This window comes from Antedon bifida, chromosome 5 (genome assembly GCF_963402885.1).
Source record: "Antedon bifida chromosome 5, ecAntBifi1.1, whole genome shotgun sequence".
NCBI classification, from domain to species: Eukaryota; Metazoa; Echinodermata; class Crinoidea; order Comatulida; family Antedonidae; genus Antedon; species Antedon bifida.
Window position 1 is genome coordinate 10,159,167 of NC_136230.1, and position 15,736 is coordinate 10,174,902.

At 29.3% G+C, this 15,736-nt stretch overlaps 1 protein-coding gene and 1 long non-coding RNA gene across 14 annotated transcripts in view; one reads left to right on the top strand and one right to left on the bottom strand.

Annotated features, from left to right (window-relative positions):
* LOC144842732 (uncharacterized) overlaps window positions 1-15,736 on the top strand; it is a 173,360-nt gene that overhangs the window by 35,871 nt on the left and 121,753 nt on the right. The window lies entirely within an intron of this gene.
* Window positions 1-15,736, bottom strand: part of LOC144842664 (muscleblind-like protein 1) — a 179,460-nt gene that overhangs the window by 23,960 nt on the left and 139,764 nt on the right. For all 13 annotated transcript variants that reach the window (XM_078699170.1, XM_078699172.1, XM_078699173.1 and 10 more), the window contains 2 exons: window positions 7,944-8,156; window positions 5,332-5,445 (listed from right to left, as the gene is read on the bottom strand). In XM_078699170.1, coding sequence (XP_078555296.1) covers window positions 5,332-5,445; window positions 7,944-8,156 — 327 coding nt within the window. The remainder of the gene's footprint in view (window positions 1-5,331; window positions 5,446-7,943; window positions 8,157-15,736) is intronic.

Sequence of the window (15,736 nt, forward strand, 5' to 3'; positions counted from 1 at the left end):
CATTTGCGGAATCACTGACAAGGGGAAATAAATTTATTATTCTAAATTGTATATTTAGCAGGAATAGTAATGATTTAATAAATAGTTCTGTGCGCTGTTAATTATACAGCAAAACTTGCGGCTAAAGCTTACGGATTACATATCTTTACATCAATCATGATGCTCAGATGAAACATCACGGTTTTGGTTGTTAATGAAGGGTTGAATATTAAAGCAAAATCTATGGTAAGTTCAAGCTGAGCCGTGGGCAGTACTCTCCTCTAATTTACAACACATTAAAGACAATTTTTGTCTACTTCATATCTATAAGTAACATCTTTTGATAATTTATGTATGGTATATAAAGGATTAAAGATGGCAGGCTGTAAAGGCACTCTAAGACGGTAACAGAGAATGACGTCTAGGGTTGAAAGGACATTAAAAGTAGGGTTAGGTGTTAAGCAAAATAAAAACTGATATAAGTAGACACGAATAAAACATGATGTACTTGAATATAACATTCAAGGCATCTTGGTAACTAGGACACATTTTAAGAATGACACATAGTTTAAAACATTGCGGCAACCTATATCAGTGCTAACAGAATGTAATTGAAATGATTAAGAAACTCAATGGACTGAAAACGTTTTATGACATTTAGTCTTGTTTTCATTCCGATATATAAACAGATTTTTGTTTAACAATGAACGAAGAATATCATTATATTGCACTACAAGAAATTGCTTGTTTCTGTATTATTAATTTATACAACCAAGTGTATTTTCAATTCCAGAGGGAATCATTTTGAATATATCGAAGGCCATATGAAATTATCCCATTGGCACTAAAACATTATCCACTTTCTTGGTGTTTGATGGCCTTTAAATCATTCTCAGTTTATTGAATGTAGTTTGACCTGTAAAATTGAACAACATTAAAATGCAAAAAAATGAAACGTGTGTGATTTTAATTCATTTATTTAAAAATAAAAGATTGCAGCATTTTTACACAGAAAATGTGTGTATACATGTAATCTATTTTACAATTGAAGCGCCACCAATTTCCATATGATAGAGAACATTTTAAATATGTCCCTCTCTTCCTCAATCATCAAAAGGCTGGGAATGGGGACTGCTACTATTTCAAAAAGATATTAATTAATGGGCTATGTTATTATTTGCAAGTTTTTGCAAAAAAAAAAGCTTGACAGAACGAGTAGTATAGTACAGTATGACAAAACAATCAATTTTTGTTTGGTATAGGTCATTGACCCATTATATTTTGGTTCTTTGCTCCAAAATTCAGACATTTTTTTCACTCAATTTCAGGATTTTATTACAAAGCATACATACTTTCATGCATAACATTTTGTAATTGCATGATTTTACATATACAGTTTATGTTAATTACATTTGAACTATGTTACATATCAATTTATGTGCCTTTTAAAATTGTCGTGCATTTAAAACTGTAACAATTTTAGTGATATACAGTATATTATATTGCTATGTATTTATAGTACTACTACTACTAATAATAATAATTTATGCCTGTGCATTTCGGTGACTAATGTTCTTACAGACTTGCTAGAATGATAAGAATTTGGTATACATTATTAACTAATTAGTATTAGTGTATGTCTTTTTATTAAGCATGTGTACATTGCAATTAACAGTAGACAGCTATGCTATGAAATCCCACACACATTTTCCTGGAATAGCCGAATGTGCTTTATTTAATATTCCAAGCTGAATCGCACTTTTTAATTTTTTTAGCATTGAACCAGAACCAAAGTTTTGGTCAATAGAATAACTTTACGGTAGCTAAAGGTTTGCTATTAAAGTGATTATCCAGCCCACAAGAAAGTGGACAAACTATTTAATTGCAAGAAATGCTCAGTAACAGGTTTGTAATGCCATTTTTACACTGGGCACTTGTTGTTAAAACTGACGGCTCAGAAAAAGTTCAGTCTAAATGACTTTGAACTTCTTTTTGGAAAGCATCACAAATACCTCAATGTTGCTCCCTCCTCCAGATCTTTCAAAACAGAACTGTACAGTACACAGCAAACAGAAACTTTAACATTAAAATACCAGTAAAGTAATACATTTTGTTCAAAATAACATGCAAGAAAGAAGAAAACAAGAAAATATGAAAATGTAAAATATGCACATGCACCCGCATACAAAATCAATTGAAAAAAAAAATGAAAATAGACACAATAAAAGTGTAAACAAATTGATAGAATCAAAATAAGTTTGGGTTATCAAATATTTATAGATTAATTATAAGAATATCACACAGATAAGCATCAATAATTATTGCATAAAATTGATTTAGGTGTTTTTAGAAATTTTCTTTTCTTTATAACAAAAAATGTCTGTCAGTGTTCACTTGATTGCTTTCAATAAATGATACATTTTACAGTAATAATAGGTAAAGAAAATAATAATTATCTTAAATAATTTTTTCTCTCGCAGGTAATAACTAGTATTTGCAAACATTTAAATTTGTAGGGAAAAACATTTTTTCAGAATATTTTTCCTTATTTCTAAATTAGGTATGAAAATATAATATTTCATTGCATGTACAGATATTTTGGTATTATATAAAGTATTTCCAATTGCAATACTACTTTAAATCAATGGTAATTTCCTTTTTACTGTTCTAAAATTACTGTAATTAGACAGAATTGGCCCTCTAGAGGAATAGCTTATGTAAAGAACAAAACTGTAATGGCAACCACAAAAGTTGTTTTTCTTATTTAAAATAAATGAAATCACCAAACTCAACTGTTGTATTTGTTTTTGTTACTACAGAAGAAGGATTACACTATATAAAATGTTAAATACTGTACACTTATTTACCAATGATAATCACTATTCTGGAGGCGTTTGTACAGTACAAGCATAAAGATACTCTTAATTTATTGTCTGTAGTCTATGGTACAAGGATGTAATGGTGGTTTTTGTGTGAAATATCAACATTAGTGTTGTGAGTGAGTGATATGAATGTAATGGCATTATCTTCAATGAGGAGGGAGGCAGAAAAATAGTTTCATTGACCTTCTCCATCTGGACTTGGTGCTAAAAGATGTTTTTACTGTACATGTACTTGTTTTGATCAAACAGTACTAGGTATTTCACGTACACACAGTATTTTACTAACACCTGTCTGGCTTTTTGTAATTTACGGCTAGCAACTGGCATTGGTTTTTATAGCATCATTCAATTATAAGTGTAATGATATTAAATGACATGAACCTGGAAATAAACAGGTCAAAAACATTTTGGAATAATATTATTATTGTAATGTAATTATTATTTTTATTGACATGTCAGATTAAACAAATGACAAATTATTAAAAACTTTAGAACATATTTATAAATATGACATATTTTAGCCAGGGATTGGTCTACAAAATACAACAACAAACCCCCCACATTTTTAATTGCTAGATCTAAACGTTTTGGAATTTGTAAAAATTCCATTGAAATGAAGGAAAACATACTAAGTAACTACTTTGGTATTTTTATGAAAGTTCACATGTTCAAGACAAATAAAGAATTATAGAACAAAAAAAAAAAGACATGTAGAAAATGGCCACAAAGTTTTGAGTTGCCGCATTGAAGCAATTTGGAAAAATAATGTGTATATTACTTTATAAACATTAAAAACCAGGTCATTCCTTGTCTTATAAAAAGAGAGAAACAATGTAATACTAGTAGCTCGCATTGAAAGTCCTCTCGTAGCCTATTTAGAAGACTAGCTGGTAAACACCGGTAATTTACAAACATTGTACGCTAGCTATGACTTTTTGCTGAAGAGTCTACACTATCAGCAAGTGATGGTAAATAGGCCTAATCATGACAATTTCTGTCTACGGGGCTGCAAACTATTTGTGTTATGGTAGATTCTGCAACAAAAACAAATTAGGAAATTCGGGTAAAAGAAAATGCAAATGTTGGTGAACATATCCATGTTTATTCCACCAAATGCAAATGAAAGAATGTTTATTCTAATAATAGCAGAGACTTTTTTAATATACATAGATCAAAATCTATCGGTGTTTTGTCAACAGTAAAAATCTAATTCTGTTTAAATGCATATCAAAGATTTTATTTTAGCTTTTTATTAAACTTTGCAAATCGCATCCATTTAATTCATCTGTCATTTTGCCTAAGTGAATTGCTTTTCAATACCTTTTTTATGTAGTTTATGATAATATAAAAGCAGACAGAATAATTTCTTTTTCTTTTATAGTGAATCATATTAAACCAGACATTGTCTAACAAGTCAAATCTCTGAGGCAATAAGAAATGTAAAAATATTGCTTTATGAAAATCTAAATCCATTTTTACAGGTCATAGGTGAAAGTTCATAACTTGTTTTTTATGACTAATACAATCTTTAAGGTTACTTTTCAAAATAATAAATCATTTTAAAAACCAAAGTAGTCAGATCATTTCCAGAGGGAATAAAATAACAATAGCAAGTTGTTGTTATTAACTGTAATTAACTGTATGTTGAGACATAAAATGGTCATTGTGAAGTGAATTGAAGTAATTCTACCTAACATTAGATTCATTTAGTAATATATCATGCACATTTTAAACTCTTTATCTAGTTTAAAATGTAATTCACAACAATGATGGAATAAAATATTACATAAAATCTAGTTATTATAAGAAAATGTGTTTCACACATCCCCAAGTTTTATAGGCTTTGTCTAGCACCTACTGTATCCAAAGCTTTATTAACTAATTATTACCGATTCCCTCTACTTTTTGGCACGTTTTTGCACCCACCCTTAAAACTTTAAAGTGGTCAAAAAGAAAATGTTTGTCATGCCCCAACTACCAATTAGATATCTTTGGTTTGGATAAGAGTGTGTTGAACCTTTGCAAGCTTTTAACCTATTTCATAATAAATGAAATATTGATCTCTTTTCATAATATTTAATAACAAATCAATATTTCAGTTTTATCTTCATAAATGTTCAGTATTTTAATTTTTGTTGTTATGTTGATCCATTTTAACACATAAGTCCTCAGTTATTACTTATCTGTAATATAAAAGCCTTCCATTCAAATGAATTATTCTAATATTTTATGATTAGCAAACTTATTACTAAATATAAAGACAAAATGACTGCATTGTTTTGTTAGTAAAAAAAATCTACAAAATGTTTCTATCTTCATAATTTAATGTTAAATTAGTTAGTTCAATAAAATGAAAACAACTATTTAAAAACTAACGTGTAACTGTAAAAAGTTTTTTTAGTCAAGTTGTGACTCATTTTGTAGGAGAATAATGCACAAGAGGAATCACAAGACAATTTGCCATACTTACATAAATCATTTGAGGGTGCGTACCAGCTGTGTAGATATATGGCGTGTATTGGTTGATGTGGCTGTATACAGACGATGGTAATGACCCAGAAACATCAGAAGCCAGGGTCTGCGTCTAAAATGGGGGAACACACAAAACGCAAAAACAATAAGATGCATGCGGTCTATACTAAGGAAGGGTGAAGGTATATAATTGATGATGAATCCACCATTTTAAACATTTGCTTCTAACAATGCACAAACATTAAAGCTTGGAAGCTTACATAATCAATAATAATAATAATTGAGGTTCACCAAAGCTGATAACAATGGCTTAAAACTTTGCAAAGGCAAAAAGCACTTTTATTAATTAGTTTGATACAAAATAATCATAGTAATGATTTAATCATAATGGCATGATGATTATGATGATATTAATAAAGTGATGGTAAATCATAATCAAAAATGATGATTATAAGATCAATTGACAAATTTTCAGCATTATGAATTCATAATTGTTTTAGATAGATGTTTGTGCATTGGTTGCCATGAATGATCAAACACGCATACATTAATAAAACAAGATTTATATTTCTAGTTGCGTTGTTAAAAGCACAATATAAACTACTTTTTTTGGTGCTCAGCAGAGAAAACAATCTAGATTGGTGCATTTATTCAACAACTATGTTTGTCTGATCATTGATGGCGCTCTTTATTTCGTTGCACCAGCAGGTTAAAAGCCATAAAATAAGTGAAAATTGGAATTTAAGCATAATGAAACATTATTCTGAATCATGCAAAAGGTTACAGTCATGAAACAATAAAGAAAAAGCTTTGACAACCATACACATATTTATTATAAGCATAAATAAGCATTCATTGTATAAAAAGCCAAAAAAACTCAATCCAACTCAATGAAAATGTAAAAAGAAATAATAAAAAAGCAACCAAATGAATAATACCATAAAGTAATAATAAAATAAAATAAAAAGGGAGGAAAGTAGAATGTAATGAATGTTTAAGTTCTGTAAATGTTGTGAAATTATGACGTGTCATACCTAGTTTCCATTTATGCTACCAACATAAACAACTTTTGCTTAATTATTAGATTATTTGTTGAAATATGATTTTGCTTTATTTTTCATCTGCTTTCGAAATTTTAATAGTAAATATATTTGTAAAATACAGTATAGGATATACAGTATTATTTTATACTGTATATTCTTATATTATTATATGGCATCCAACTAAACTTGAACATACTGTAGAAAAAAAATGGTCTACAAACAGAAGATTTCTGAAATTCTAGGCCGTAATTTATTCACTCTCATTTTCTAATTGTTTCATAATTTTTATTGATTCAGCATTCACTGGGCATTTCGGAGATTCACTCTATCCATTGAAACACATCAATAATGTATGGTTATCTTTAGAGCTAATTTTATCAAAACTAAACTATTGGAGATTCAATCAAAATCTATATTAAATTAAAAGAAATAGTTTTTATCTACCTTCAATAATATACAATATGCATATAAATATTATATACATATATTTAATATTATTTAACAAATTGTTACAGCAACTACACTATATTTCCATTTACAATAATTCATCTCCAATTTTCCATTTGCAAAGACAGAAATAGGAGATCTTCCAAGATGTATTTCAAAACTACTAATGAAATTCAATGTTAGCATTACAATTACTAACTGTACTCTTGCGTACGAAACAAAGACACAGAGGACGAAGATGGCTATTTGTGTAAGGTATCAACTTAGAAATGTAATATTATTAGATGCAACCACTTGAGACGGTTAGTCCATTAGTAGTTTTCTAAAGCAATATCTTCAATTGTAATTAAGAAATCATAAAATACTTAAAAGGTGATAATATTGTGCTTGACAAGAAATCATATACTCTTTAAGTCTTTGATAGGCAGATTGTGGGGATTTTGGGAAATGTTTTGTTATCTATGTAATTAGAAAGAGGCAAGTTCAGTTGTAAATTTCTTTACAGAGGCAAGCTTAGAATTTCTTCAATTCTTTAGTGGCAAGATCATGTGGCATCCCATTTTTTTGTTCATATATCTTATGCCTAAATTAAATATAACTCAACTCATTAGCATTTTCAGCTCTAAATACTGAATAGAAAACCCTTAATATCCACTGGAGTCCGTGTATAGCTTAACATTGAATTGGTATACATCCTAATAATTGCATGATGAACGAAAACTCAATAGAAAGTATTATAGGCAAAGAAATGTTAAGAGAGTACAAAAAAAATCAATAATTCAGGTCAAAAAAATGAAAAGTAATTAAATGTTGTACTGTTAAAAGAGGGTACAATTAAAATAGTAACAGAAACAGTTGGCTATTCCTAATAATCAAATATTATATACTACAGTAAATATACATTCTGGAAGCTAATAAAAAAAAAGTATAAATTTTCATCAATTAAATGATTTTCGGGTTATTTAAAGCATCCGGAGAATAATTATGTTATGTTGTTAAAGAGCTGAAAGATTACATAGTTCAAAGAAATCAGCTTGTGACGAATAAGAAGATAGCAATAGATAGAAATAGTATAACATTAATTATATTGATGACAAGTGAGTTTGTACAATGAACTTACCGTGGGAGTTACCGATTGTGCTGGAATTATGGTTTGTTGTAGAGGGACGTGTGAACTCATCGCCTGCATCTGTACTAACTGATGCTGCTGATGCGACTGTATACTCTGCATAAGTTTTTGCGCCGCTAAATTATTCCGTCCGTTTATTTCAAGCTGCGTTTTCAGGTGAGGCGGTGGATGCAGGTATTTACAATTTTCACGTGTGCAGCGGCCCTGCAGGGAAAAAAAATGAATCAATAACCATTTGGTGTATTTTTTCTTTCGGCCCTCTGGGAATTAATTTTTTCCTCTCAAGTCGTGCAACTGAAAGCATATCATGAAAATATAATTTTTGATGTGTACTGACATTTAGATGAAACCCTTGAGAAAAATGTCAAATGACGACTAACATTGAACTGCTACAGTTTTATTCTGGTCGATTTTAAGTTGCATGTTTAAAAATATTGTCTGTCTGGTCGAAGAATAAGAAACTCATCAAATATATCTTCTACTTAGATAAAAAAAATCATTACTAACATTGAATAAAAAAAGTATTTCTATCAAATAAAAAGCTACATTACAAAAATTAATTTTAAAAATGTACTATTTGAAACAACATACAATGCAAACTATATATAAATAAATATATATATAATATAAACACTGTATATATATATATATATACATAAAATGAAAATTATAATCTTGAAAAACTATGAATGAATACGTTCCAGAAATTCATTTAAAGTTTTAACTTTTTTTTTCTACTTTATTTGGAAACAGCTCAAGATATTTCCATTTTAGAGTTTATAGATGCAATTTGATATTATCTTGTATCCACATACAATCATAGGATTACTTTATACTATTCCATGGATATCCTCAAATATGGATGATTCAGTTTAGAGTTTAAAAATGCAGATATCATGTTTTCATTCTATCCACATTTTGTTTAAATGGAAATAGTAAAAATCTTGTATTTAACTTCTTATGTTACTTATCATTGCCAAATTTTCATTTTTAAAAGAATATATTATTTCAAAATACATTTGTTTAAAAAAATAAAGTCACATTCTTAAAAAAAAAAACAAAAAAATGTCAAACTAGAACGCCACTTCAAGAGTGCATACCTCCGCTTACTGTAAAATTCTCCTACATAAGATTTCACCGTAAAAAAACAATATATTTTGTTTATTTTTGTGTCTTAATGCTGTGTGTGATTAGGCTAGTTTTACTACAACCGTGTATGTGAATTTGATGTAATGGTTATGTAACCAATCTTTCAACTAAAAATAGTTTCAGTTGACTAACAATCTCTCCTATCTTTTAACACAATCAGGTATGAAAGTAATACTAAAAAGTGGTCCAGAATTGGGACCCTGGTCCGGATTGCCTCCAAAATTTAATGGAGTGGTACTTGACCACATATCTATCTGTATATATGTCATATCTGTCACTTTAGTAAAGATCTTGTAATAACTTTTTGAGTTATAATAATATGATCTATAAGATCTATAAATAAAGTACATAAATTTCTTTTCTCATTTTTATAATAGTCATGATTTGAAAATAAATAATATATTATTTAATTACAATATTTTGGAGAAGAAACCAGAGATAACAAACTAGAGTTTTAATTAAAATGTATTTGAATTAATACAGATTGAATGTCTGTACTGAAAAGAGACACTAAAGATGATTTAAATATTACATTAGTAATGCTAACTGAACTCATTGAACTCCAATACCCTCAATATAAAAGTATTAAATTGGCTAAAACTACACTTTAATATTGCGGACAAGGGTAAAAAACTCATTCATCAAAATCAAGAAGATAGCAGTTTAAAATGTGCTACAAATCCATTTCTAAAATGAAAATGTGTTACTAACGATTCCCAACGGACTTGAAGCGAGTGCGGTATGTCTCGGTTAAAGTAGCATCAAGAACAGATATAAGTACTTCACTACCTATTAAATCCACTGCATTTTATGCAAATAACGATAATAACAAAAACTGTTATTTTATTACAGTACAACACTTGAATGCTCTAACCATTATCAAGTGCGTGGATGATTGAAAAAGGTGTTAAAGCAAGAATAGTTGATTCTATTATTTCATTGTGACTCGAATCGAATATGAATTTGAAAAAAAAATAAAATGGGATAAATATTTTAAGAGATTAAGTAAATTAAACTTGTGGTTTCAAAAAACATTTAACTCGGAAATTCTACAGCTTTATCAGCATGAACGGTTTAATTTACTATACTTGATATATACCAACATAGATGAGTCTTCATGTCAATATTTTAAAAGGTTGTTTCAATTGGAAGTTCCAAGTTTGTTTTTCCAAAATCAAATCTTCGACCATTAAAAACCAGTTAGGAGGAGCAGCAGTCCCTTGAACTCAAGTTAAGTCATACAGTAGTAACAGTACATTTTGTAGACTCCATTACTAAATTCTAGAACTGGCATATGGAAGGTAAGGGTTAATTGTTCACATTTGTCAGCAGCGAAAATGATGCGGAGACTAGTAAGGAGTTGTAAAACATTTCGTTTTATTACAACCTAGGCTGCTTTCTTAATACTACTAAAACAAGGTTGAAAGGAAACTCTTTTCTGTAAAAACCATGGGCTAAAAATGATTAGCACCTAATTAAATTAAAAGTTTTCTTTATTAATTGCGTTCACTTTCTTCATAAAGTACTTCTCTTTACTAAGTAGTAGTCAGTGAAGAATAATTAATAAATGTAGATAGTCAAATTAGAGCCGTTAACATTCTACCTAAAATGAACTCTGGAAATTGAACAAGTTCAACTGACTACTTATTCGTAACACATTCTATCGTTAATGTTTTACTATGTGAATGACATTAGTAACCAAGGATTAATTTCATTATGTTGTATGAAGGTAAACGTGAAGATAAGAATTGAAGAAGATATCTTGACGTTTGCAGTCAGAAAGCCTTGTAGTAATTGGTCAGTTCTACTGTGTAGTCATAAGAGAGTAATTATGACTCGTATTCTACTGTAAATACTTTTGAAATAAACTTTTTTTCTCTGTTAAACATTTGTATTACTCATGATACAGATAACCCATATTAAGGGACACAACAAAGAATATAGGTTTGTGGCAGTAGTGTTCCCTGAATAGGACTGTCTCCAAATATGGTGTCCCAAAGGAGGGCTTCTACTGTAATTTGGTTTAAAAAAAAATGGCTTTTGCTTTAATCTTTAGTATGATCTTGGGCATTCACTGGATCTAAAGTTGTATTATAGAGGTGATACGGAGAGTAAGAAACTATCTCTGATACTCGCCAGCTTGAAGTCATGTTCTTTCCTCATATTCCACTCTGCTTGTGTTGCAGAGTGTTGAGCATATTAACCTAAGAAAGCGTTATGATTCTCATATGCAAAAATATAATTGTCATTAACAATTTTAGTCAATTTTGTGATTTATGTGGTTTTTCATAATATTTCAGGTCTGTATTTTTAAACATATATGGCAGAGTACTTTCCCTGTTTGCATCACTTTGCTGTCGCGTAGTTGCCTCTCTAGTAGTTTAATAGTATGTCTATGCATTTAAACAGAGACTAATTACGCCCTCACCCAGCACTAGTTCTTGATGCATGCAGGTAAACAAGATATATGACAGTACATACAGGATTTAACAGTACAGTAGTTTTAATCTTTATCATCAAGTTTGCATAGGCTGTGAACATAGTTTCTTCAACAGACAGTAGTGAGGACATACATTTATCATGGCTTTATAGGCATCATAAGCATCAAATGATGACAGTTCTAATGGCCTGAAACCACAAACATCAGTTTAGATGTCAAATGAATTTGATATCACTATAGCAACTTTACATTTTAATCATATGTAGCTTATTTTTGATACGCAAGAGTCACTAGCATGTTATAAATTCTGGTACTGGCAAGTTACAATACCAATCTGGTGGTCTTTAATGAATTGTCTATGCAAATGAGTACATGTCCTAATGTATGCAAATGTATGTTGATATGCAAATGAGTTACAATAACTGAATGTGATTCATTGGACGATTTGTAAAGTAGTTGAATCATTCATACTTGATACATGACTAACGTTGACTCATTCAACTTTTATTAACAAAAGGAATTTCAGTGGATTCAACAAATTGATATGACTAACAACTTGTTATACATCAACAAGAACATTCAATGTCAAACATGTTTCTCATGTCCCCTTCACCTCAATTAACCTCTCTATAAATATTTTTGCTTCCTTAAACGTTTCAGTGTAAAAAGCGTGTTCACACGCACTAGTGTTAAGCATGATATAAAAGATTTAAGATGATAGGTTTAAGTAACGTTATACCACACACATTTTAACATTTCACTAAACAGATTAACTCCGATGTAGCTTCCTTTATTGGAAACAAGGGTTTAGTGCAGTTTTGCTCATTAATTAGAATTATTATTATATCAAGAATATGTAACTGAACCACTTGGTTTCTAATTGGATGTTGGTCCTAAACCCAACGTTCCATCCCAATAAAACAAGGGTGTTCCTTTTGCCATTTTAAACAAAAGGTTTGGGTCCAAATTTATTAAAGCCTTTTTGATACTCAATTAATTGAACATTTTATGTTTATGAAGGAACTATAAATACACAATTTGTATGGTCATATTGTTAATTTATTCCTCCTCTATTGGTTGAACTATGTGTTTAATTATTCATACAAGTTCATTTCTCGTCCAAAAAACTATCCATAACCCTATTACTCTGAACAGCAGTCTCGTTGCTAAGATGCAAATGCAAGTTTCGAAGAACAGACTGCTTTTAACCTCTGATTGACCTAATGTGGATTTGAAAGAGTAATTATTTACATTTACGCATTGTAAAATTAATGTACTTACTACAGTACTTAAAAGCATGCGAGCAGAGAGATGAATGAGTGGGAAAAAAGGGGAAAAGTCAAGTCATTAAACAAAATCATGTAAATGCCATCATAACCCGTAGTGCAATGTTGTCATTAAGGCCAAATTAAATCACCCACTTTCTTCCTCTCTTCCAACAACAAAACAGATCTGCCTGAAATTTACTTAACTTGTACAGGTGTATTTTGTGGTCTTGGTTTAAAATATACAAACTCAAAGATTGTACAAAAACACCCTTTAGTTTTCTAAAACTCAAATAACAACCTTTTAATAAAATACCAGTTCCTTAGTTACAGTTGGAATATATCATAATTTAATGTGTATATTTATAATATTTTAATGATCACATTCTTTCAATACATATGCATGCCTATAAAGTTGTAAAAAAATGTATGACGTGACTGGTTAAATATTAAATTATTACACTTCATGTTTGTGGGAGGCAGAATTATAATAAATGTGCCATAAATATGTTTAAGGTGAAATATACTGTCAGAAAAATATATTGACTTCAGGTTAAAAAGAAAACCTATGAGGGAACAGATGAGGATCTTTAAAGGTATTGGAACAGCTGAGCTGACTTGATAAATAAAAAAAAAGTGCAGTGATTTTTAATATTAAACTGTAGTACTTCTTCCTTAAAATTAACATTCAGTATCTTAAATTATCTTATCTTAAAAGCAAATGTTGGGCGAATCACCTTACTAGAAAAGTACATAATGGGAAGTACTCGGTAAGGGATGTATATTTGACCCTTAAGCCTTGTTCACACTGGTAAATTTAACCATAAGTAACTTAACCAATGGTAATCAATAATGCTGTACGCGCAATTTGATGTGAATCTGATTCTGAATTGGAGCCAGACGGAAGTACTGTAGATACAAATACAGTAAACTATTTCATTTTCTTGAAGTAAAATACAGTATGAGTGTAAATATTATGTATTCAGATATAATTCCATTTCATTTCCTAATTCCTGTTAGTCCAGTAGGATTGTAATCTATTAACACATTATGTTTATCTAGCTACTACACAGAATCATAATTTATTCGTTTATTCAACTGGCCTACCTCTGAGTAGGTCTTTAGTATGAATTCCAAAATAACTATCTTTGAACATGAATTTGATTCATGAAAAGAAATAAATCCTATGATATTGAAGAAATGCATAAAAAGTACATTATTAAACAAAATATTTCCTAAAACGCTGGAAAATTCAGAAATAAATGTTTGCGATGTGTTATTTTCTTCATGACTTTCTTCAGTCTCATTATTTCAAGTGTTATCTTAAACTTAATCTATGTACTTTTGCCAAGATAGAATTTCTTTGTGTCTTTTTAATTTGAAATTCCCTAATTTTCAATTATAATGTTAGATACATAATGTTACATTTTATTTTATTAATAAGTTTCAACTCTTTGTTGATATCAGTAATGTTGTGAAGTTCACTATATCAAACCGAGTTCATATTTTTAGCAAACAATGTGTAATAAAATGGCAACCTTCAAAAGATAATGTAATAAAGTTGTTTTTATATTAAATCCATATTTTTGCCGAATAATTAACATTACACTTAAAATTGGCTTAATATTCAACATGAATAAAAATACATGTCAATACTCTATCTCTCATATAAATTTTGTTAGAAATATTCACTCTTAATATTTTACTGCATATTTTAATGCAATACAAAATGCTGGTATACACAGTTGTATATAAAAGTTATAGACTTGCAAAACCTTATTGTTTAGGAGCGATATTAGAAGTAAAGAATCAAACAAAGAGTGTTATAATAAGGCGATGCAACAAAGGAATTGATAATGTACATTTTCCTCTGGAACTTAAAAAAAAAATAGAAGCTTCAGTCAACACAAAGAACACAACCATTAAATACTGCCTCAAGCAAAATAAAAATAAACCAAAATTATAAAAGCATAAAATATATATGTACAGGGGGAGGGAGAAAAGACAAAGGAAAAGCTTTTTAATAAAAATATTGCTTGTATTGTATCATAGAAACACCTGTTTTGTTGTCTTATGACAATGATTTCAAACCATTTGGTCATTTTGTAACATATCCAGCAACATTATTTTCAATAATTATCACTTATAAAAGCATTAATGCAATTGATGGCAGGTTGCTTTCAAACTACATTTTTTGTTCTCTAAATTTTACGTTGCAAATAATAAAACATCAAACAGAACCACCATTCAGAGGCTGCCAAGCTTGGAGTATTTTTCATCAACTATTTTTGAAAGTGAAATTGAAAAACTAAAATCCATTACAGTTTGAAGATTATAAAATTATTGTTAAAACACATTTTCCACAATCAAAAGCATCATTGAAACTTGCAAAAGCTTTTTAGAAACTTTGGATTCTAAACTAATATGAAGTACTGTAAATGCAATAATTGCCAGATCAAAATGTGTTACAATCTCAGAGGAATATAAATATACTAATTATTCCAATTAACCAATAATAAATCAAGTGAGACATTTATAAGAAATATATGTATATTAAATGGAATTTGACAATGACAGGAGATATTAATTGATTGTTAAACGGTAAAGATACATCTGAGAGAATAAGAAAGAGCCACCTCAACCAAGATTTGCACCCCAAACCTTCTTGATGTGCAGACATACCCATTAGACAAATGGGCCTTTCATGGTATGGTTCAAATTTCGAGTGGATAGTGACCCTTTAACAGCTCCGACGTGGTAAGTTGGAACAACATTAAAAATATGAATTAATCCACAATTAAAAAATAAATTCATTGAAAATTTAATAGTAACTTCAATATGAAAAATAGAAGAATATACAGTACTCCAATATTGAAAATAATAATAAGAAGCTACTCAATTTGAAAAAACTGCTATAAAAAATATAATTA